The sequence below is a fragment of the Felis catus genome, chromosome D2 (assembly GCF_018350175.1).
Source record: "Felis catus isolate Fca126 chromosome D2, F.catus_Fca126_mat1.0, whole genome shotgun sequence".
Lineage (NCBI taxonomy): Eukaryota > Metazoa > Chordata > Mammalia > Carnivora > Felidae > Felis > Felis catus.
Genome location: NC_058378.1, coordinates 16,158,665 through 16,182,810, shown reverse-complemented (window position 1 = coordinate 16,182,810; position 24,146 = coordinate 16,158,665). Strand labels below are relative to the sequence as shown.

Genomic DNA, 24,146 nt, shown 5'->3' with positions numbered 1-24,146 from the left:
GTTAGGATTTGTTTCACGTGGATGGGCACACCCCGATCACAAAAGTGAACTAGGCGCCCCACCGCCCCCCCCCCGCCGTCAGGTAATGGGCTGGTTGCAAGGGATAGAAAATGTGCAGCCAGGTAGACAGTAGGCACTTACTACGTGTTTGTTGAATGAGTGAATCAGGAAAAGAGTAACTGAATCAATGAAGAATCTCTTGTTCAGGTAGGTCGGACTGGAGACCGCGACGCAGGGTACGAGCTACTGGGAGAGGCGGTGGAGGATGGTGTTGGGTCGGCTACCTCGCAATGACTCCTCCCCTTCATTAGCTTGGGGAATCACCCCTTTCCTCTGCTCCGCGTGCACATGGGGAAGGCTACCCCAGACCCAAGTTTCGGGGGGCCTGCCATGATTGGCTCAGAGATGAGGGTGTTGCCCCCTCCGAGTGGACTCTGGGAGTCTCGCTCGACTCTTGGGGCCGAGACATTCCCTCTCTCCCTCTCCCCAGTCACCCTGCTCCTCTCTCCCTGGAGACAAAGAAGAAAGCAGCCCCCACCCCGGGGGAGGCTGCTGCAGCCACTATAGGAGCAGAGACGTGGGAAGGAGTCAGGGCCTTGGGAGCGTCACTCTGCCACCAGATGAAACCTGTTTGACCTTGATTCTCTGTTCTGAGAGCCAAGAATTCCCCGAAGGTTCAAGTCTGTTGGAATTGGGTTTCTGTTAATTACGATTGAAGGCCTGCTAATTGACACAGAGGCACAGACTTCTGGTTTGGGAATCTCAAGCTCCAGGTGGGAATTGGAACAGACATAAGCAAAGGTTTCGCTACAGGTAAGAGAAGCCAAAGTAGCTCTTCCTAAGCCGAAGGCGGTTTGTGTAAGTGACTCCAAACCCACGGCGGGCTGGGAGAGCTGGCTCGAGGAGGGGGCCCAGAAAGACCGGCCGCACGAGAGGGGCAAGGAAGGGTGGGGAGCAGTGCTCGGAGAAGCAACACGGCCAAAGGGCCTGGGAAAGGTCTGGAAATACGAGAAGTTTCCAAACTGCGCTGTGCCAGTGACCGGCACGTAGGATATCTGCAACACAAGGTGACTCTCGTTATTAAACATAAATGTCTTGGGGCACCTGACTGGCTCAGTCAGAAGAGCATGCGCCTCTTGATCTCGCGATTGTGAGTTTGAGCCCCACGTTGGGTGCAGACATTCTCTAAATAAATAAAAACTGTAAACAACTGTCTGTTTAGGCATCTGGGTGACCACTGGTGGGCTTCACTGGGGCCATCGGGGCGAGGGGCAATGGTGGCAATGGAAGCTGGTACTTGTTATCCCAGGTGGGCATGCAGACTGCCAGTGTAGACCGTGGGAGCAGCCTTACCATGACATAGAGGTTAAAAAGGAAAGAAAGAAGAACGGAGTTAGCAAGGGCTCCTCAAGATGCGAGAAGGCAGGCAACACGTCCAGGTGGCATTGGGGGAATGGCGGGGAGCGGATAAAGGTAGGAAAGGTGGGGGTGGAGGGTGAGGGTGGGGTCAGAGAGGGCATCAGAGCAGAAGATTTCAAAGGCAGAGGATGTGAAGGAGAGACCGGATCTGGGGTGTGGCCTCGGCAGTGGGTCCTTGTGGCTGGGGGTGGGGGTGGGGGTGGGGGTGGGGGTGGGGGTGGGGGGCGGGGAGGTGGTGAATGTCCCAGGAGACAGAGGCAAAGACCTGCCTTCCGCGTACCCACCCCAATAGCCAAAAGCACGCACACCCTCCTTCCACCCGCCCAGACCGCTCCTGTCCTTCCCCCGCCTCTCCTCTTCCCTCCTTCCCGTTCTCACACAAATAGCAAAACTACATGCAATTATCCCTTTAGTTTGAAAATGAGTGGGTGGAAAGAGGGGCCGCTGAGAAAATTGCACGCTCCTTTGAGTACCTAGTTTGGAGCGTTAGAGAGCGTCCCCCGAGGGACAGGTGCACCGCCGAGGCTCGGGGTCCCAGATGTTCGACAATACCCTGGATGTAGGGTCTCTGAGTGCAGACTCAGGCCCAGCGCGCGCGCGCACAGGAGTCGCTGCCCGAGCGAGGAGGGGGCTGAAGGCTTCCACACCGGCAGTCCTGAGCTCACGCCGGCTGCTCAGCCACAGGCGGTTTTCACCCAGCCACACAGCCCCTTCCTTGGGAAGGGGTCACCAGGAAGGCCGGACCCGCTCCAGACCATGCTCTGTTCTCTCCTTCCAGAGTCTGGAGAACCCACCCCAAAGCCAATTGCGTTTAGCACCCGACCGCGCTGATGTGTTAGACCCCACCTACAGAGGGGAGGGCAAAAACCCAGGAGGCCATCCCCAGGGAGGGAACTCTGTCTCCGGTCCTGCCAATATCCGAGCATCCTACCGCCACTCCCCTGAGCGTGCACTCTGGTTATGGGCTGGCGGTTTCAGCTCTAACGGAAGCGGTTCCGCGGAGGAAGCCTGACAACGTCCCCACCGGAGAGCTGGCAGAAATACCGGGCAGACCCAAGCCTCCCACGGTGTGGACATGACCGAGGGCCTTCCGTGAAGCATCACACACAGGAAACTGCCTGCTTGTTGTTCCCTGGCCTCTGGAGGGACGCGGGGGCTGGGAAGCCGGCCCTGCAAACTAGGAGCCAGGCGCAGGCCCCTAGATTGCTTCTGTCTTGCCAGTCTGTAAAAAAATGTTAAACTTGGGGGTGGGGGTGGGGGAAATGCTTTCACTGCAAGGCGTTTAGTTTGGCGAGGGACACGGGCTGGCAGAGTGAGCTGGTCCCTGGCCAGGGCTGGGTCCCTCTCCATTCTTGGCTCTGAGGATGCTCTAAGCCATCTCTGCCCTGGTGCGGTGAGCAGGGAGGCTGGAGCCCAGTTTCCACAGATGGCCCCGGTTTCCTAGGGGGAGAGGAAGGACCCGCCGCCTGGGGTCTCCCCGGTGGCTCCCCCCGGGCCCACCCTAGGCAGGGCAGGGCCACAGGGGCTCAGCGGGGGCTCAGATCGATCCCACCTTCCCCGGGGCCAGTGAGGCAGCTCCCCGCCCCTCACCCTCCGGCTGCCTTGGCGTCCCCGCTTGAGAACGCATCCGGCCTACCTTCCACAGCCACCCACCGAATCCTGGGAGACACATACCAGAACTGACCTGTGACCGTGGGCGCGAGGGTCAGGTTCGCACCGGCGCTGTGCGTTGCCCATGCAGGCACTTGTGGGCGCCACCAGAGCATTCGTCCTCCGTCTTGGTGCGTGCTGGCAGGAAGACAATATGCCTTCACAAAGTTAAACACCCACATTTTGTTGGATTCCTGGCCGGCACCCATGCTGTGAGATGTTGGTCTCTCTTCTTCTTTGGTGCCCGCAGGAGGGCCCAGTTACTGCAGGTCTCTGCAACAAGGCGAGGGGATGACGGGAAGCCCAGGTACAGCGAGGCATGAGGTCAGGCAGGAAGGCGTTCCTCGGCCCATCCTGGCTCACAGCCTCCCCTCTCCTCCCGCTGCACTTGGTTGCTACTGCGCCGTCACCCCCTCCGTGGTGCATCGTGAGTCGCCCGTCCATAGATTCATGAATCTCTGCCCTCGACCACCGGCTCCCAGAGGCTGGCTCAGCCGAATCCCCAATGCCCAGCACCGTGTCTGCCCTGCACAAGCATCCAGAATAGTCTCTGTGTGAAAAGGAGCTGGGGGCTGGGCAGGGGGCGTGGGTAGGAGAGCGAGGGGGCATTGCCGTTGGGGGTGCTTAGGAGATACGTCCCGGAGGGACACCATCAACGCGTGCCAGTCGCGGGACAAAGCTCCCATGATTCCTAACTAAAGCTGTACCTGCTAGTATTGACCATCCAGAATCGAGATTCCCAGATCCTGCTGAGAAAAAAGTCCTGATATGGGATTTTTGCTTCTAGGGTTTTCTGATATTTGACACTAAATTCCAGGCCCAACTATCCCCCTTAAAGAGTGTAGGCTGTGGTCCCCTGGCTCCTCACAGCTGCCACCCAGGTGGACGATGGGCAGAGAAGTGCATTTCACAAGCGCCCACCCGGCACCTTTCTCAACCTTCTTTCTCGGGACCAGGCTCCGCCCCTTCTAACCTCAGCGCACAAGTGCTTTTGGTGGAAGACAGCAGGGAACAATGTCTGGGGGCTGGGGGGTGGGGGGGGGGTTAGTTACCTGTCCAGGCAACTGTGTAAGATTATTTGCCTCTTAGCTTCACAACGGATTCATGCCCTGAGCGGTGGGGCCAGCCAGCATCTTGTGACCACCCAGTCTCCTTTCTCTTCCTGTTAAGGCTGGTGGCTCCAAGGAAGCCACTTTTTAGGCAGGGATGAGCTCTGCCCCCTGTTCATTCATACCCAAGGGCACCAGTGGACATTTCTCAGTCCCCTGATAGCAAGATTGCCTAGCATGGGCCCACAGAAGTCCTGTGAAAATACAGAAAGGCTACTCAGCCTTTTCAGAACTAGTGGCATTGGGGAGACGTGACCTCCCAGGGAAAGGTACTCACGAGCGAGTCAACACGAAGGCCCCAGAGGCTCTGACCCACAGTCCTTCACAAGCACAAATTCCATCCCCCATTTTCACTGGGCTCCGTCAGCTGTGTTCAAGAGCAGAGCCAGGTAGGGAGCCTTCTTGAAGAACGGGGAACTGAGCGATGTTCCTCGCACCTCTGCCGTGGGGATGTGGGGCAACGGAGATCTTGAATAGGACCTGTTCTCCCTCTGTGCCTTGATTACACTCAAGTGTTCGATGGCCAGCGTGAAAGCTCCCGTGGGGGCCGTGAGCAGGTCCTACAGGGTTTAGTTTATGATTTAAGGCCGCATTGAAAAATTAGGGTTTCTCCAATAATCTCCCACCTCACGGGTAGCCGATGACGCTTTCTTATTCTTCCTCTTCAGTCTTGATTGTCCTAAGTTGAAGCAGATTCATCAGATCTTGATTAACCCTTACCCCGGCTAGCCTTATCCTCACCCCAAATGCAACCAGTGCCCTAAATTCACAAACACGACACGTCCTTTGACGTGGCCAATGAACAAGCTACGGCAGGCCATGTTATCACCTCCCCAGCCCTCCACCCATCCATGTCGGATGCAGCCATCTTGTCTATAGAGTGAAGGGGGTTGGTCCCTCCCACCTCGGTGGCTCTTTCTTTCAGTGGGTACCAGGGCCTTCTCATAATGGCCTTTGTTTTTGTTTCTTTCAAAGCATTTTCTTGCCCCTGGTTTCCGGGCTTCTGAATCTTCCGGCACCCCTGAAGCTATTCATCTTTAATCCCTTCCCCTGCTGCTCTGGTGTCTGATCTCACTCTTTAGCTCACCCCACCTCGCCGTCCTGCCAGATGCTCCAACTGCAGAGCTAACTGTTAAAATTTAGGGCCTGGAGCAAACATTTCTGAATCAGCCTTCCTCTTCTGTGCATTAATTACCAAATTAATCACTCTTCAGGGAGAAGGTCTCCTTTTCCTCCAATGCTTCTCCTGTGGGCTCCAGAGCAAAGTTCCTGGGATGACGTGTCTTCTCTCTGAATATATGGCAATTGATCAAAGCCTGGCTGCTCTTTAACATCCAAAGACCATGTCACTGGTGTTTTTATATTTCCCTGCCGTGTTCCAACAACTCTTTATTTTTTGTGAGATTCAGCTTTTTGGTTTCTCGGTGCTTATCCTTCTCAAGTTCCACCAAAGTAACTCGTTCAGGTCCCCTTTCCTATCCTTTATTTTATTTTGAAGTTTTATTTTATTTATCTTGAGAGAGGCAGAGAAAGTGAGTGGGGGAGGGGCAGAGAGCGAGGGAAAGGGAGAGAAACTCACGCAGGCTCAGTGCTGCCAGCACAGAGCCCGACGCAAGACCCAAACCCACGAAAACATGAGATTGCGACCTGAACCAAAACCAAGAGTCGGATGCTTAACTGACTGAGCCACCCAGGCACCCCCATCCTTTATTTTAAATCGTGGTGAAATGCATGTGACATTAAATGTACCATCTTAACCATTTTTAATTTTTTTTAACGTTTATTTATTTTTGAGACATAGAGAGACAGAGCATGAACGGGGGACGGTCAGAGAGAGGGAGACACAGAATCCGAAACAGGCTCCAGGCTCCGAGCTGCCAGCACAGAGCCCGACGCGGGGCTCGAACTCACGGACAGCGAGACCATGACCTGAGCTGAAGTCGGCTGCCCAACTGACAGAGCCACCCAGGCGCCCCAGATTAACCATTTTTAAGTCTACAATCTAGTGGCACTAAGAACGTTCACACTGCGTGGAACCATCACCACCATCTACCCACAGAACTCGATCTTCCCAAATTGAAACTCTGTCCCCATTAAATAACAGCTCCCCACTTCCCCTCCCCCACCCCCGGCAACCTCCATTCTACTTTCTGTCTCTCTGAATTTGACTACTCTAGGAATCTCCTGTACAGGGCATCACAGAGTATTTCTCCCTTTGTGTCTGGCTTATTTTACTCAGCAAGATGTCCTCAAGCTTCATCCGAGTGGTTGCAAGTGTCGGAATTTCCTTCCCTTTTAAGGCTGAATAAAATTCCATTGTATGGGTAGATCGCGTTTTGTTTCTCAATTCATCTATCAGTGGACACTTGGGTCGTTTCTTTCTTTTGGCTATGGTCAATAATGCTGCGGTAAACCCGGGTGTGCAAATATCTGTTCAAGTTCCAGCTTTCAGTTTTTTGGGGGGTAATGACCAGGCGTGGAATTGCTGGGTCATAGGGTCATTCTATGTTTAATTTTTTAGGAGCCACCATATTGTTTTCCACAGTGGCTGCGCCATTTTACATTCTCATCAACAGCACATGAGAGTTCCATTCATTGTCATCGTCACCAACGCTTTTTCTACATGTCCTTTCCTTTATAATACAATTCATCACAAGGCATAACTCAGGAGGGAACAAGGCTGTGCGTGACAAAGCCTCGGAACAGAATACAGGCAACAGGTTTCTATAAGAGCCCAGGGTTATTGCAGGAGAGCTGGCTTTGTCCAATTTTCCAAGTAAGCGTATTGAAAATGGCCATTTATATTGGCAAATAAATACCCATATAAATAAAATGTGCATCTGTAAGTTCGAGGCTCACATCCATTAATATAATGTATTTATACGGTAGCCCTAAGTTCATGCACCCAAATTGATTCTTTGGACAAAAGAAAGTAGAATTCCTGTAGACGTCTTTCCACATCGGGCTACATTATTGAATAATATTTAAGCAATGTAATTTTTGCATATGGAAACCAGTCACTGGAAGGAATAATCTTTATACAAACAATGAGACAGTAGACAATTAGGACAGCCAAGTTTCATTCAGTTTTACAGGTCAGGGCAGATCACGTAAGAGGCTCTTGCTTTGAAAGAACAGAACGAGATCTGTTAATTTAGGGCGCAACACTTGATTTCGGAGCTCATCCTAATGGAGTTAGTATAAACAGTGTGGCCCCATGGAGCCAGTCTATTCACTTGGGTCACTACCAGGCCTCCGTTTATTTCCCTCCACTTTGAGCACCCATTCAGAAATGAAATGGTTTTAGGACAATGTTGGATGAACAATGGCCTTCAGATGGTTTAAGAGTAACAAAGGGGCGCCTGGGTGGCTCAGTCGGTGAAGCGCCCGACTTGTGGTTTTGGCTCAGGTTATGAGCTCACTGTTTGTGGCTTCGAGCCCTGAGTGTGGCTCTGCGCTAAGAGTCTGCAGTCTGCTTAGGATTCTCTCTCTTCTCCCTCTCTGTCTCTCTCTGCCCCTCCCCTGCTCTCGCTCTCTCTCTCAAAACTAAACTTAAAAAAAAAAAAAAAGAGTGGCAACAAAATAGAACCAAGTAGGGATTGAGGGGTGACACGCACTGGCTTCAGTGCCCTGCTGTGGCTAATTGCTGCTTCCTCTCCTGCATAGATAGCGTTGTTTGGGTTCTCAAGGACTTAAAGGGATATAGAATGCCCAGCCTTGGAATCCTACCGTCACGTAAGTGGGGACGGTGAGTGCCGGCCTGCTGTTTGGCAAGCTCTCAGCCCAGATGGGGTTCAGTAATGACTCCTACAAGGTGTTTAATCGGATCCTAGACGAGCACAGGACTGCCATGTTTAATTATTTCAGTTTAATGGAGCATTCGGCTAGGTCCCGCTTGGTTTGCTGTCACTGATCATGGTTGCGGAGAAGAGGGGCATGGACCCAGACGCCCAGGCCCTATTTCTGTGATGCACAGTGACAGAGGAGACTGCCAGGGTCCGAAATCTCCATCTGCGGATGTGTATTCATAGGCATTCTCTCTGAACTGGCGCCCGTTCAGTTGAGGCAGATAATTTACTGAAATGCTAGGACCCTGAATCCCCCTTGAGCACACAGACTTCGTCCTGATTTCACCGCATTCGAGGAGGCCGGGAGAGCAGCTGATATTCAAACGACAAAATCACCGGTGCCTCACAGTCTGATCGATGGGCATTGATGCCCAGGATATTGGTAGTCTAACCCTTAATTTTGTTCTTTACTAGCTCGGCTATAGTTTAGCAGCCAAAGGACATTTGCATGTCAAGGGAATTGATTATTTTTTATTTCCTCTTCTGAAAAACCAAGCTGCTCTGTCTGCACATTTTAGGCAGGTCTCTGATATTAGGGATGAAAAACAGAGGCTGGTGTTTTTTCAGAGTCTGCAAATGCTAATAGGTCTCTACCCAACCCTTGTTTGTAAGGATTTAAGAGCGCAGTACGTTTTCTGATATTAAGATAAACTGGAAGAGGCTTAAAGGATTTTTTTAAGGTAACTTAAAGGTCCCCGAATCTTGTATGTTAAAAAGCAAGAATGCCACCTTCGGGGCTGATGATTTAAGCCTTTTATGAAATTCATGAGGAGACTTTGCTTTGTGCTTAAGCTTTTGTCTGATTCCTATTGTTGAAAGTCAGGAAGCTTGGTCTTTGGGTTAATTTGGAGGTCACAGGTCAGAAACCTAACCCAGGCCTTGCATTTGGGCAGGTTTCTTACCATTTTTCCATCCTGTGAAGCATAAACAAGCACATTTACCTCCCACCGGCCTCTAAGCAGGTGTTGAATGAAACCCGGTCAACTCGACTTACTTTCTTTTCCGCTAGTAAGTAAGCAGCATGTGTGAACTGAGTCTACCAGACCTAGGGGGACGGTTTTGAAGTTTTAAGCCCCAGATCCACACACCCTCGAGTGAACTGGAACTTACCCTTACCAGTAATTCCAAGGGGCAGAGCAGCGGTAAAAATCTTTCTCCTTTCCTCCTCTCTCCCACCCCCCAACTTAAGAAATTCTGAAGGGCACACATTGGCTTGACCTCAGAGGATCCGTGGGAATTTCATCATCTCCAGAAGATGGGACTCAAGTGGTGGGCCTTCCCTCTTCCAAAGGTTTGCCCAAACGTATTTCACGGTGACTGCCGTGGTGAGGAGGGTGACCCACAAAGATGGCAGCTCGTTTCTAGTCATGGGCCATCCACCTGGTGGGAGACAAGAATAGGGTTGACTCTCCAAGGGGCTATGTCCACAGTTTCTCCAAACTAGGGAATTCACCGGCTAGGCTCAAGTTTATGTCAGCTCTCACTCTAAACTTCAATTCCAGGTTTCTCACGCTAACATGGTACACCAGGAACAAGTTATTTTAATATTGCGGTATTAAACTACGGACCAGTTGTAGTTCTTCATGAAAAAAAAAATGTGTCAAGGGCATTATTCTTACTGTGTTTTACAGATTCCTCTTTGGCTCTGCAGACAAGAAGCTATGGTTTATGGCTTCATGAATTTGATGAAGGCTTTGGTTAATGATACATAATCAATTTCTGCATTTTAGTAGGCTAGAACAACAGACTTCTGGCATTTGAAAAGATAAATTTGAGCCGGGGTGGCTCAGTCCATTAAGTGTCCGACTCTCGATTTCGGCTCAGGACGTGATCTCACGGTTTGGGAGTTCAAGTCCTGGGTCTGGCTCCATGCTAACAGTGTGTAGCCTGCTTGGGATTTTCTCTCTTCTTCTCCCTCTGTCCCTCCTCTTTTAGCTCTGTCTTTCAAAATAAATAAACTTAAAAAAAAACCCACAAAAGACAAAGGATAATTGTGATATCAGCAAAGGCAGCACTGGTATTATGTCCCTCCCCAATTTAACTTGTATTAAAAATTTTTTTCTTAATGTTTATTTTTGAGAGAGAGACAGAACGCAATTGGGAGAGGGGCAGAGAGAGACAGGAAGACACAGAATCCGAAGCAGGCCCCAGGTTTCAAGCTGTCAGCACAGAGCCCGACGCGGGGCTCGAACTCACGATCTATGAGATCATGACCTGAGCCAAAGTCGGACGCTTAACCGACTGAGCTTCCCAGGCGCCCTTAACTTGTATTTTTAATGATAAACCTGTACCTTGATACAGAGAATAGCAGGATAAAAGCTTCTAATATACAGATTAACTCTGTCACGTAGTAGTAGTAGACTGGCCTTAATACATAATAGATCACTCCATATGGTTAGAAAAAGAAAAAAAAAACCTGCTGGATATTAATTATTCCAAAGTAAAAATAACTTTAGTGGATACATTCCAATATCTAATTAGCTTGTACTTGGTGAACGTTACAGAAAGTCAACGTGTTTAATTGGTAACGGGTACACTTTGTAACCAACGGTGTTCAGTAGGATGTCAAGTTGCACAAAACCACGAGATTTTTCTATGGCTTCCCTGTTGACTGGGAACACCCCTTTGAAAACGTTTAACAGGCCCACATCATTTTGGCCATGTTCTTTGGCATGGCCCTTTGGAGGCAGACTTGAGGGATGATTCCATAGGGACACTTTAGGAAGGTGGGGTTGCTCTCCGTCCAGCTAGGTTTCGGTCAGATTCTTTTATTTTCTCTAAGCAAGGTCAACTTTTCTGTCTGCTTCTTGCCCGCGTCCCCCACTGGTCATGATGCTCTCATGACCTTGCCAACGACCAGCTGCTGTTAAGCTCTTATCATAAAGGCCGGGCATATTTTTGAAAACTCTCTGATGAACATGGAGTTCCTCCTGTCTTCTGAAGTTGAGGGCTTATCCCTAAATTAAACCTTTCCCTCTTGTCTCCAACCCATCAGCAGTTCTGTGGGTTCTTTCACGTGTGACCCCCTACTTGTCTCTGCCTTTCCTGCCGCCCTGTAGCCTACACTGCCCCACCTCTCACCTGGACTGGTCTCTCTTTTCTACTCTTTCTCTTGGAACTGGCTGGCCAGCTACGGCGGTGGGTGGCCTGAAAGCTTCGTGGCATGGATTATCCAACTTTCAAGGGTAATCAGAATTTAAAAATATACGAGAGAGACAGGACTCCCAAACCCTAAAATATTTATTACATGCCCTTCACGAAAGTCTGCGGACGCCTGTCCCAGCTGATCCATTCTCCTTTGGAAGTCTGAATAGTCTTTTAAAACACAGGGGTGCCTGGGTGGCTCAGCCGGTTGACCGTCCGACTCTATTTTGGCTCCGGTCATGGTCTCACGGTTCTGGGATCAAGTCCCACGTCGGGCTCTGCACTGACAGCGTGGGGCCTACTTGGGATCCTCCCTCCTTCTCTCTGCCCCTCACGATAAATAAACTTAAATAGAATACAGGTCTTATTTTGCCCGCTCTCTGCTTTGACAGCGTGGGGCCTACTTGGGATCCTCCCTCCCTCTCTCTGCCCCTCACGATAAATAAACTTAAATAGAATACAGGTCTTATTTTGCCCCCTCTCTGCTTCGACAGCCTCCTTTTTGACTCAGAACAAAATCCAGACTCTACTGTGGCCTATGGTTCAACACCAAACTCCTGGCTGGGGTAAGTCATCCAACTTGAGCCTCAGTTTAACCTGCTGGAAAATGGGAATCCCGCTGACAAAAAGTGCGGAGAAGAGTGTGTGGAACGCAGCCGCGGCTGTTAAGACTAGTTACTCTTTACATGAGCGTGGGATTCAAGAAGAAGATGAAGCCGGATTCGACACAGATGAAGATGGCAAGTGACGCCAGCACAAATTCGCACACACTCCAATTCTGGACACACAGATGATAAAAACCCGCATTCACCTGACGCCATTGCTTAGGTGGGCTCTTTCGAACATTTATTAAAAAAGCAAAATGTATGTTCATCTCAAATAGAACAGTTAAAAATGGTAAAGCAATACAAACACCTTGTTACTAGCAGCCTCCAGTTGTTAGAATTTCCCGCCCTGCTCTTCAGTCCGTTCCGGGCAAGCCCCTCTTTCCAGAGCCTGCGGCTGCCTACGCCTCCCTCATCATAGTGCAGGTCAAACCCAAGTTTATAAAATTAACAATTTAAGGTTAAATAAGCTTAAATAAGGGCGTTAAATACAAGACACTTCATCAAAGCTTCTGTACAAAGAGAAACAAATTTGGCATTGTACACACGTGATTCTGCGGGCTCCCCGCGGACGGGAGGTTCTAGAACGTAAGCAGGCGTACTCTTCTTCAGCAGAGCAGTAACTAAACACAGTGAACTAAGAGTTGAAGGGACCGCTCACTGAGCCATACACAAGGCATGTGTAGCTTTTTGTGTGTTTTTGTGTGTGTGTGTGTGTGTGTGTGGTTTTTCTTAAATCAGAACACTGTTAATATTCAGGCACCGTTTGCTCCTGCAAATAAATAAGTCTCTAAATCGACTGCATACAAACTAGTGTTAAAGACGTCAGTGCTTTTTAAATTTCCCCCACGCGGCTTCTCCCTACTATTTACTATGCCTCTTTCTTATTGCTATGATAATGTGGCTGAGAAATAAAACTACTGTACATCCAAAAAAATAGAGCACCTTTAACATTAAAGTATACGTCTGATTATTTGTCTCCAGGTTTATTTTACAATACTAAAGCCCAAACTGCGGTCGATCTGCTTTGGACATCTCCACCAGGTCACCTGATCCAGAGCAGGTCGAGCCCCCCTTCTCCTCCCTGTTGAGGTACGGCCCGCGCCACAGCACCCGCGCCGTGGAGCCCGACGGCAAAGAGGTCCGGGACCGACGCCAGCGGCTACATTCATCTCGACACCGGGGGGGTTACATTCATCTTCACGCGGCCTCGCTGTCCTCTCTGCTGTCACGCGAGGCGGCTTCGGCTTCCAGGGACGAGTCGCCTCCCCGCCCGGCGGGGTGGATGGTGCCGGGCGCGGTGGAACAGCAAAAACAAAAAAGAAAACCAAAAAAACCCAAAACACATCTACGGTCGGCTGCAAGCACGCTGAAAGACCACGCGTTGGCGAGTTCCCGGGGCTTCGAGGCGTTTCCCGGGGGCGCCCCACCCCCCCCACCCCCGGCGGGCTAGGGCCGGGTTAAGACTTCTTGTCGATGGTGTTGAAGAACCACTCTGTGAATTTCCGCAGCTGCGCGGTGGCCGTCTGGGACTCCTCCTGCAGCCTCAGGTTGTCTCGGCGCAGGTGCTGCACTTCCGCTTGCAGGACCGCCTTGTCCTGCTTCTCCTGCGAAGAGGGCACACGGGCGGCGTCACGCACGCGCCCGACGAACCCCGCTTCCGGAGCTGCGCTGCATGAACGCTGCCCCCTCCCCCCACCCCTTCCGCCAACCTGCAAGCCCAGCGCTGACGTCGCCATTGGGCCTCTATCCCCAGTTCCTCTCATCACTGATAGAAGATTCTAGAATGTGGTTGGCGTTTCTTCTCTCCCCTGCCACTTGTCATGTATGTTGATGATTCTAAATCCAAGTCTCTCCCTTACTTCCTCTCTGTGATCTGGAAACCCACCCTTCCTCAACCCCTGCTCCCATGGCCACACCCTGTACCTTGCTGTTACCCATAAACCACACAGCTTCCTGGATGTTTCGTCCTCCCATGTCCTGACCACCACCTCTTGTCCGTCTGGAATCATCTCTCTAGATTATTATAATCTCTCTTACCTTATTCTCACTGTCCCCTGCAGTGATAGTATGTCTCCTTACCCATCTTACACTCTAGGTCCCTCAGATTAATCCCATACGCTGTCTCTCTCCTTGTCCTGACTTCCTGTCTAAACTCTCAAAACTGGTTACGTTCCACTCTCCAACTGTCCTACACCTGCAGCTGGAGGTAGGGTGACGTCCCGGCTTGCTTGGGACATTTCTGGTTCTAACTCTGAAAGTTCTGTGCCCTGAAACCTCTCCACCCCAGGCAAACTGGACAGCTGGTCATCCAAGCTGGAAAGAAGCACCCAACTCGGCCAACAAATACTGCATAAGCTTTAACTGACGCTGCGAATTCAAATGTACCTTCAGCCTTGCTTGGCAATCCTATCACATGTGAGTTTACTGACTATTCTAGGCCTTACCCTCTGCCCTTACACCTCTCCTACTCCTTCCCACCACTACTCACTCTCAGCTCGTGCCTGGAAAAAGAGAAACCATGAGAGGGCAACTCTTACGTGTGTGTGAATGTATGTTCGCACGTGTGTGAGTGCACACTCGCACGCACTCTACTCTGGTCGCTCTGTATGAACCGTCCCGACCCCGAATCAAGACCGGCCTCAGCTTTGCGCACAAGATCAGGGCATGACCCTCCCGCGTTTCTGCATACTGTGACTTCCTTCCCAACTAGATCCCTCCATCAACACTGACACCAGCTGTAATCTCTCCCTTCTTCAACAAACAAAATGGTAATGAGACCCTTCCCGTGACACCCCTCCCAGCCCCACCTTCACCCCTCTGCTACCGCGCCCTGTTCCATTTCTGTGGACAGCACGATGGTTACCTAGCCCAGCGCTGACGACACAAGAGTTCAGCAGACGTTTGACGGGAATGAATTAGTTAATTTCTTTTGAGGCCTGACCATGCACACGTTGACGTGTAGGGCAGAAGTTGTGAGGTTCATGTAGCTGACTCGGGGGGAATACAACAGCTTGGGGGAGAACAGGCTTTCCAGGAGCAACTGCCTCCTTTTAGGTCAGCCCATAGTTGGTACAAATGATAACTCACTGAACTACAAAATACTAGGCTCTGAAGACTGGGCATCCAGAGGGCTCCCCCTCATTTGGTCCCCTTTATTGCAATTCTTGCCTCCTCTTACAGTGATATACATGAGCTGGAGGCCAGAAAACAGAATTAGACCTCAGGAGTCTCTGTTTTCTACTGTTTTCTACTTTGACTGGGGCAGTTATCTTTCCCGAGCGTCTCCATTTTTATTTTTACTGGCTAGAAGGGGTTGATTATGCAAGACAAGAGTTTTGATTATGGATTCCGATGGATCCCTTTACCTTCCGAAGGTCAGTCTGCAGTTGTCGAAGGATCAATTCCAGCTGATTGACTTTACCGGTCAGTGTTGATGGAGACCGCTCCCTAGGGAAGAAGGATAGAACCAGAAAGACTCAAGGGCACTGAAGTTAAGATGTTGCATTCAGTGTTCCTGTTGGTAAAGTTTTCACTCAAAAAATTATTTCATGTGCTTAGAGCCCAACGAGGAAATACATAAAATTATGTCACATTTGGAAAGTGAACATATCGCTGCTTTGGTGGAAAATTCCTTCTGTGTCTCTGTTGATTTTATTTTATTTTATTTTATTTTTTCAACATTTTTATTTATTTTTGGGACAGAGAGAGAGCATGAACGGGGGAGGGGCAGAGAGAGAGGGAGACACAGAATCGGAAACAGGCTCCAGGCTCCGAGCCATCAGCCCAGAGCCCGACGCGGGGCTCGAACTCCCGGACCGCGAGATCGTGACCTGGCTGAAGTCGGACGCTTAACCGACTGCGCCACCCAGGCGCCCCTGCGTCTCTGTTGATTTTAAAAAGGGATTCAGAATCTCTGTGGGCATAAATGTTAGTTAAAAAAAAAAGTCAAAAGATAAATTATCTACATCAGTTTAGCCAACTGAGACTAGGTAGACCAGAGTGAAGTCCTGGGAACCAAATACAGATTCGATTTCTCCAATTGGTTTTTCTCTGTCAAGAAAATATCATGAACCAAGATGAATGGGCGAGTTAATGGTAACACAAGTTCGTATGAAAGTTCGAATTAGGTAAAGAATATATATATTCTGTGGGTGATAAGCTTGTCAAGAATATAGGGAAAGAGATGTTTCAGTCACATCAGTGGAAGAAGGCACGAGGCCAGGTCAAGGACCAGGGTTCTTGGGGGGAAACATGCCCTTGGCAGGTCCCCAAGTACAGCCCGGCAGAGGGAGACTGGTCAGCAAGGTAGGAGCCGCCCACAGGGCAGAGCAGTTAATGCAACCAAGAGCCAGCCACCCAGCAGCGGAGGGAGCCCAGTCAGCCCTACTCAGTCCCGTATCTGGATCCTGAAGGACCAGGGGAACACAGAGCAGAAATGGTCTCCTGGGGTTTTGCTGAACCCCTGATACTCGTGGGCCCGGGGAGCAGAGGGGGAGGGTCCACAGGGGCTCACATACCCAGTTGCATCCATGAAATCTTTGCTGCTGCCTGGGTCTACACATAAAGCCGGTTCCTGTGCGCCTTCCAGGTCCTGCCCGTGTTGCATATCTGTCAGGGTGCAGAAGGATGCCACTCTCTGGTCTGAGAAGGAGACACACGTACACACACACACACACACACACACACACACAGAAGTTTAGTATAGCTGCAAGGCGATGTTTCTTTGTGGACATGAATTTAGTCACTAACCTACCTACCCCACCCCCCCACCCCCCAATCAGTTACTGCCCTGTTTCAAAAAAAAACAAAAAAACAAAGAAAAACAAACTCAGGCAAGCTGCTGACAATCAGAAAGCATCAGGATTGGCTGTCCTTGGGGGCTGTATGGCATGCGCACATCACAGCCATGGGGACAATTAGCAGATCCTCGATTTGCTAGAGCCAATTTGCTTTCCTCCTTCCACATTCCAAGAAATGCCAAAGCTGCCGGCTGTGCGCATGGAATAACGGCGGCGTCCTTGTCGCGTGATGACCTGGCTGATTAACAGAACCCAGGAGACGGACCTCTCCTCAAGCTGTCACCCCGACCAGGGGAGCATGAGACAACAGCAACAGCCAGGACCCACGTCCCCTGGGCGTGCCAACCCTCCGAGCTCAGATAACCATGCAGACGTGCAGACACGTGAAAAATAAAGAGACGGTTACAAAACATCAAGAGCCCGCGGCGAGCCCGGGACAATCACCTAGATAGGACGTGTGGTGACAGAGCAGCCCAAGTTCTTCGTCTGAGTCAAGACCTGAAATAAGATTTAGAATTTCCTATGAACAGTGGTATCTCTAGGCGCCTGACTAGAAGCCCACATATGACTCAAATACAGCCTGTGCGTGTGCGTATGCGTGCGCACTTGTGCCGAACGGGGAGTTGTGCCCTTGACTGCCAACAATATGCGATGCCAAACAACGTGGTTCAACATTTCGCGTGCGACGGTCCTGGCTGGACACACGCTGTCGTGTACAATGACGAGAAGTGGGGTGCCTCACACATGTAAATCTAACAGTAAGAAGCTGTGACCATTTGGGGTTTGCTTAAATGACCCACTCTGCAAACATAAAATAGTGGCGGTGAGGGAGATTAGCTGCCTAATCTTTCTAGAAACCATCAGGGGAAGACACGAGGGGCACAGGGTTTCCAGCAGCCGAAACAAAGGTCAGCGTGACCACTCTGCCTTTTCTCGGCATGGGGCCATTTCTATTCTTGGCACCCCTAACCTCACATGCGATGTTTCCAGAGCTAGGCGGGAAAGGGGACGTCCTATTCTTTGGAAGGGGCACCAGAACTAGCCCAGCTCTGGGGGCTGAACGCTGACCCAAGAGCATCGGTCCAGAAATGCTGAATGCCACGCAAAAAACAGTCCCACATTTGAACAAGGTGGAGGTGAGAAGCAGGAATCTATCTAATTATTCACTTCCTGCATTCCCCGGTGTCTCTTTTCTCGGTGCCTGAGCCCACGTATGCATCTACAGTTGGAATCCGAGGGATACAGCAGGTGTATTAGTGCTGTGGTGTCTTTTTCATATGCTTTGATTAATGGCTGAGAAATTGCATTCGGGTCCGTGTCAGGGGTGCTCTGTTCTTAATTTATCCCACCCTGTCTCCCTCCGGCTGCCGGACGAGTCTCCTAATGAGGCTACCTGCCTGTCTGGTTTATGGAGGGTCCTGCACTTCCTGTTAATTAGAAAGGATGGTGGAGGCTGCCAGGGCAGGAAGGAAAGCGAGCTGGATCGCCACGGGCACTGTGCTGGAAGCACCCACCAGGGGCCCGGGCCTCCTGGAAGTGGTGCTGAGGACACAGAGTTCTCTGGCCACGCGTCCCGCTCTCCCACGTCGGATTTCCCAACGCCGGCGGTAGGTACGCAGGTGTCCTTCGACAAACGTTTCTGTAAAGCTTTCAGATTGTCCTCCACGCTTCAGATCGACAAGATGATTCTTCTGTAACTAGGAGTTCCTGGGAGACTGTCATGTTCCCAGTTTGGTACTGACTGGTAGGGTTTATGCACATGATGAAATAATGTGTAATTTAATTAAGACTAACAGCACAATCTGGGTATTGCCTACTTCTGCATGTGGCAGGGTGCAGGCAGCAGAGGTGGGGGCAGGAATGATGGGGCGTCCTGGCCGGGGGTGAGCAGCTCTGGGGGCGGGGTGGGGAGGGTCCGGGCTGCCACGATGTCCAAGATAACCCTCTGTTCTATGACGATACCAAATAAGGGAATACCTCACACTTAAAAAAAAAAAAAAAATCAAGGGCAGATATATTTTGATTCTACAGTACAATTACTGACAAAAAAGGGATGTCAAAACAGATAAAGGATTTATTTCTATTACTCTTTAGAAGAGTTCCTTGGGGCGCCTGGGTGGCGCAGTCAGTTAAGCGTCCGACTTCAGCCAGGTCACGATCTCGCGGTCCGGGAGTTCGAGCCCCGCATCAGGCTCTGGGCTGATGGCTCAGAGCCTGGAGCCTGTTTCCGATTCTGTGTCTCCCTCTCTCTCTGCCCCTCCCCCGTTCATGCTCTGTCTCTCTGTGTCCCAAAAATAAATAAAAACGTTGAAAAAAAAATTTTTAGAAGAGTTCCACGGACTCATCCACATTTTATACAATCCAGTGATAATTCGGTCAGTTTCCATCTTTCTTAACATATTTGACTCTGATGGTCACTCTGAAGTATCTGGATGAAAATGTCTTAGCTTGCTTCCTCTATTTTTACCTTAATTGATAAAATATCCACATACTTGACAGAGACAGGACTTGCTGCTGGCAGTCATTCAAACATTCCTTGGGGAGAAATAAGGTCCTATTGGTCAGGAGGCAAGAAGCCAAAAAGGGAGTTTTGCCAGCAATGTAGTTTCACAAAGAGGATTTCACTGTGGATCTGAAAAGCTGGTAGGTTGAAATCCAAACAGAATGCTGCTTGATTAAGTCCAGACACTGAACTAACTCTGTGAAATACTTAACCATAGTGACAGTTTCCAGTGGAAGCTTTATTCTCCCACAGCTTCTTTCTGTGATGATGAATATTCAGTAACCAAGTAATTACTGACATTGAACCAAATGGCACAGACCAGACTATAAGAAGACAGGCACGGGAGCATGAACTTCATGTAAATGGTTAGCACAGCAGATACAGTCAGCTCAACCTACATACACAGCCTGTTTCTCCTTTTCCTTCCTGTTCTCTGTGCAAGAACATCTGGCTAAGGGGGGGTGGGGGACACTGGGCACGGCTTCCACATGGAACAGTCCATCCCTTTAAATCATCTTTGAAAAACCTTATTAAAGTGTAGTTTCTTGTTAGTGCACTTGGCACGAAAAAAGAGGATGAACAAACAGTCAGCAAGATATCCCACATCCATCTAGACTTGAGATGGCAAAACAGTTGCCCGTGAATAACTCCCGGGACCCAGACAGGCTGCCTGCAGCAGCACCGAGGGAACGGCAAGGCCAAGCCAACATCAGGGAGGGAGGGAGTGATCTGATCCGCTGATCGATTAGTCATGTCTGCTGAGGGCATGAACTAGCAGAAGGGTGTATGCACGAGACACAGAGCACACAGGACATGCAAGTATGAGGCTCAGTTCGACTAAACCTGTTTCCACAAACAATGCTCTTCTAACACGTCTCTGCGGTAGCTACGAATTACAGAAAAGCTGGGGCTCTGTAGCTATATGCAGGAAATTAAAGGCACTGTCCTCGTAGAAGCTGACTTAACCAGCAACCAGGAAAGGAAAAAAAAAAAAAAAGGTTACACTGCACTTTTAATAAATACTCTGGTCTAGGCCTTTTGCAGCCTGTTCACGAATGCTGAAAGATCGTGGTCTGGAGCCTACCTTTGAGTGATGAACAAAGCAAAGTGTGGGAATTCTTCTCCATTTCAGATACAACTATTATTATTGGCCTGAAACAGTTCCTTACTTTCTAGATCACTTAAGTCTATTTACTAATATTACGTTAACTTTACGTTTTTCATCCAAGTAGTAGTCCTGTTTCTTTTCCATTTTTTTAAACCAATTATGTTACCTCGGGAGTTATGCAGTATGCCACATTTTGTTTATGCCTGCGCCCCCCCCCATAGTGTTCAACTATCAGTAACTTAAGCTATTTTATCAAGTTTTAAGCCGCAGCATCAGAACTGAAACAGTTCTCATTATAAAAATTTGTTCTTATTCTCTTTAAAAACCAAGGGCATATGGAACATAATATATTAAAAACATAAACTTGTATTTTTTTGGGAAATACATTCACGTGGAATATTTCATTCTGATAGTGGGGCCTGATAAATGAGCTGTGTCCCGCCTACAGACACTCACACGCACACAACCATGGGCGCATGGAAAGGAAGATGGGCCCATGGAAAGGAACAGCAAAAGGCTGGCATCCAGAGGGGAGTAAAGTCTGGCCTGTTGATGGTGTGTGACTCTGAAATCCAGAGTCTCCTGTCATTCGTTGGTAATTTCACCTTTTAAAGCCTGTTTTCATTTAAAACGTTATCCATTCAACAAATGCTCAAGAAGACGCAAACTGACGACTCCTGCTATTTGGGTAAATGAGATCTATTTTAAATTCTAGCACTCTTGAAGAGACTCCCCTTCCGCTGCGTCCCTGCTGGACCCACCGCCAGCTCTTCTGGGTTTGCTCGCTTGCCCACATGTGAGGGGGGGTGAGATCTAGTCTCTATTACTTCATGCACCCACGCCTCACATTATTCCAGCTAATGAAGGAATGATGCCCGCAAGGGCAGTTAAGTGACGATCTTACCGTATCAGTATCACCTAGAGCAGAAATTTCACTCGCGAATTCTGATGTGCAAAACATATGTCACATCCCCATCCCCGACAAACACAAGGGCAACACACACACTCCAACAAACTTGCACTGTGACTGCGCCCGTTTTTGGAACTTGACTGTGGCAGGAGGGCTGAATGGGGGGGCACGGGCTCACTGCACCTGACCTCACACAGGCCTACGAAGGAGATGCCAAATTCTCTGACAGTTGGTCTTAGGGGTAGAGTTTGGTGATCTATTTCTAGTAGGCGAGTTCTCAGCAATTAGATTTCTGGTCAAACGGTGGGTCCACTTTTTGGCTCAAGCTACATTCTGTCCTATTGTCTGCACAAGAAGGCGGATCATTTTATAATCTTTGTCATGATGGCGGCTTTGAGTATTCTTCCTCGCTTCCTGGGTCGGTGGCCTCAGTTTTCATCTTCCAAAGGTATGAGCTGGTAGCTCATTATCAGTTTAAATTTACATGGGTGGTTGAACATTTTTCAAATACTGATTATTCATTTTGTAATTCCACTTTTGTGGACTGTGCGTCCATATGCCTTGACCGTTTGGTTATCAGGGATTTGGTGTTTTTTGCTGGCTAGGCCCCTCCATGCACTTGGGATAGTCTGGGTTTACCCATCACGTTTACTACAACCCCCCCCCCCCCCATATTCCCCTGTTTATCTGAATGTTCTCTTTCAAGTTCATAAAAATCTTAATGTTTCAATTCTTTTGCCTGGCCATATTATATTTTGTATATTCTCTCATTATCAGTAATTAAAGCATTTGTGCTTGTTTCTAAAGTGGTAATCTTCACTGTTTCTAGAATTGGCTCTTCTAAATCCTGAACCCAAGTAGTATATATAAATTCCTTTCCCATTTAACTCTAAATTATATTCAGAGTTTTGGTCTGAGCTCTTCCTCTGTCTCCAAAAGGCCTTATTTCTATTTTTTTTTTTAAATCACTACTATGCTAATTATTATTGATTTACAGCAGACTTTTTTTGTGTGTGGAATATTTTTCATCTATTTCCAACTGGGCGCAATTAAGCTCTTTAAGATAACCTTTAAATACCTGAATTGAAATTGTACTAAATCCACAAATTAACCGAGGAAACTAATTGATTCATCATCCTTACCGTAAGCTTCCTATCCATTCTTATCCTTATATACAGTAGGACTTTTCGGTTATTGAAGTGTCCTTTGCTTTCTTGGATTGTAACTCTAATGATGGCTTAATTTCCAAAGAATGTAGAATTTGATCTTACAGATATATCGAAAGTGCCCTTTGTTACTGTTCCGGTGCAAGAGTGTCTGGTCCAGCTACAGACACATGAGTGAAGTCACCTTTAATGCTCCAGTTCTGATCAAGCTCCAGCTGAAGACGGCTGCATGAGCTGCAACCACAGGGAGAAGAACCACTGGCTGAACTAACTAGAAATCACTGGACATAATAAACCATTATGTCCAGCCATAAATTTGGGGGTGATTTTTATGCAGAAATAGATCACTGAAAAAATTAACGACGCTTTGAAACAAGGTTTATAAAATATGAAATGTATTTTAAAATATGTTACCTGGTCACTTTGTTTTATAATCTTGGATAATTTCATTTTTAAAATTTGATTTATATGTATTTTTTAGCTCAAGTAGAATTAACATAGAGTGTTATGTTAGTTTCAGGTATACAATATAATGGTTCAACAATTCTTTCCATTTCTCAGAGCTCATCACGATAACTGTGCTCTTAATCAGAATAATTTAACTTTCATATTTTTTTAGATATAAAAGCATATGTAAATATATGTTTTCACCTCCAAAATTTATTCCTTTTTCTTTGCATTGCTCATATAAATGTCAAGTACTTTGCTCCCTAATTAAAGGACACAGTCTCAAAGCATGATCTGGTTTAATTTCTGGACTGAAGGTACCTGCTTTTTATAAACAGTCCTCCATTAAGTATCATGTCACTCTTTGGAATAAAGGAGATATTCTTTGTTAGGTTTTAAAGGTAGCTCTCAAATCTTAATTTTTATTAGAAATAGGTCTTAATTCTATTAGATAAGCTCTTTTGGGGAAATTGGTATGATAACTTGTAATTATTTCAGCCACTATAACTTTTTATAATTAAAAGTTTGTCTTTTATTAAACCAGCTCAACTCTTGCCAATAACAATGAATAATCTCTTCAATCTCCTACTGAGTTTCATCTAAGCTTGACATCACTATTAATGACTGAGATTGTCTTTTGATTTTCTTTTCTTGCGTGTTATCAGGAAAGAATCCTATTATGCAATTATTAGGCTGCTTCTGAATTTCAAGGAAAATTTATACGGGGATATCATTATTCCTTGAAGCTTTGAAAACAATTAACTCTAAACGTATTAGTTTCAGGTGACATTTGGGATTTGATATTCTTAGATAACTTTTCAGTGCCCTCTATATTTGGGCCTTTTATGGTTTCTTAGGCTCCCTCCCCCGTTTTCTTGCAAGAAATACCCAGTTATCTTATTTATCAAATTTCTTCCTATATAACCCTGACATTCATTAATAATTTTTCTATTTCTCTTATGTATTGGTGAATACTAATTTCTCTTCCCAGTTCTAGAAAGTACAGAGTTCATTTGTACTTTCCATTTTTTGATCAAATTTATGTTGCTTTATCAATATCCAAAGAAAATTAATCACTGACTTTACTTATAAATTGCACTGAAAATTCATTTGCCAGTTTACCAAAAAATCTATTTGATTTCTTTCTTTCTTTGCTTTCACAGCTTTTGTAGAATCTTTTTGTTTCTCATTTTTTTATTTTTTATTTTTTATTTTTTAACGTTTATTTATTTTTGAGACAGAGAGAGACAGAGCATGAACGGGGGAGGGGCAGAGAGAGGGAGACACAGAATCTGAAACAGGCTCCAGGCTCTGAGCTGTCAGCACAGAGCTCGACTCGGGGCTTGAACTCACGGACCGCGAGATCATGACCTGAGCCGAAGTCGGCCGCTTAACCGACTGAGCCACCCAGGCGCCCCTGTAGAATCTTTTTGAA

General features: G+C 48.1%; 1 protein-coding gene across 7 annotated transcripts in view; it reads right to left on the bottom strand.

The window, feature by feature from the left end:
- Positions 1-11,994: 11,994 nt before the first annotated feature.
- The window catches only part of SIPA1L2 (signal induced proliferation associated 1 like 2), a 223,951-nt gene continuing 211,799 nt past the window's right edge, over positions 11,995-24,146 (bottom strand). For 5 of the 7 annotated variants that reach the window (XM_023240409.2, XM_023240412.2, XM_023240410.2 and 2 more), the window contains 4 exons: positions 17,022-17,075; positions 16,296-16,419; positions 15,144-15,225; positions 11,995-13,382 (listed from right to left, as the gene is read on the bottom strand). In XM_023240409.2, the coding sequence (XP_023096177.2) occupies positions 13,236-13,382; positions 15,144-15,225; positions 16,296-16,419; positions 17,022-17,075 (407 nt within the window). In that variant the 3' untranslated portion in view covers positions 11,995-13,235. The remainder of the gene's footprint in view (positions 13,383-15,143; positions 15,226-16,295; positions 16,420-17,021; positions 17,076-24,146) is intronic. The other 2 variants (XM_023240411.2, XM_023240413.2) reach the window with 1 other exon arrangement.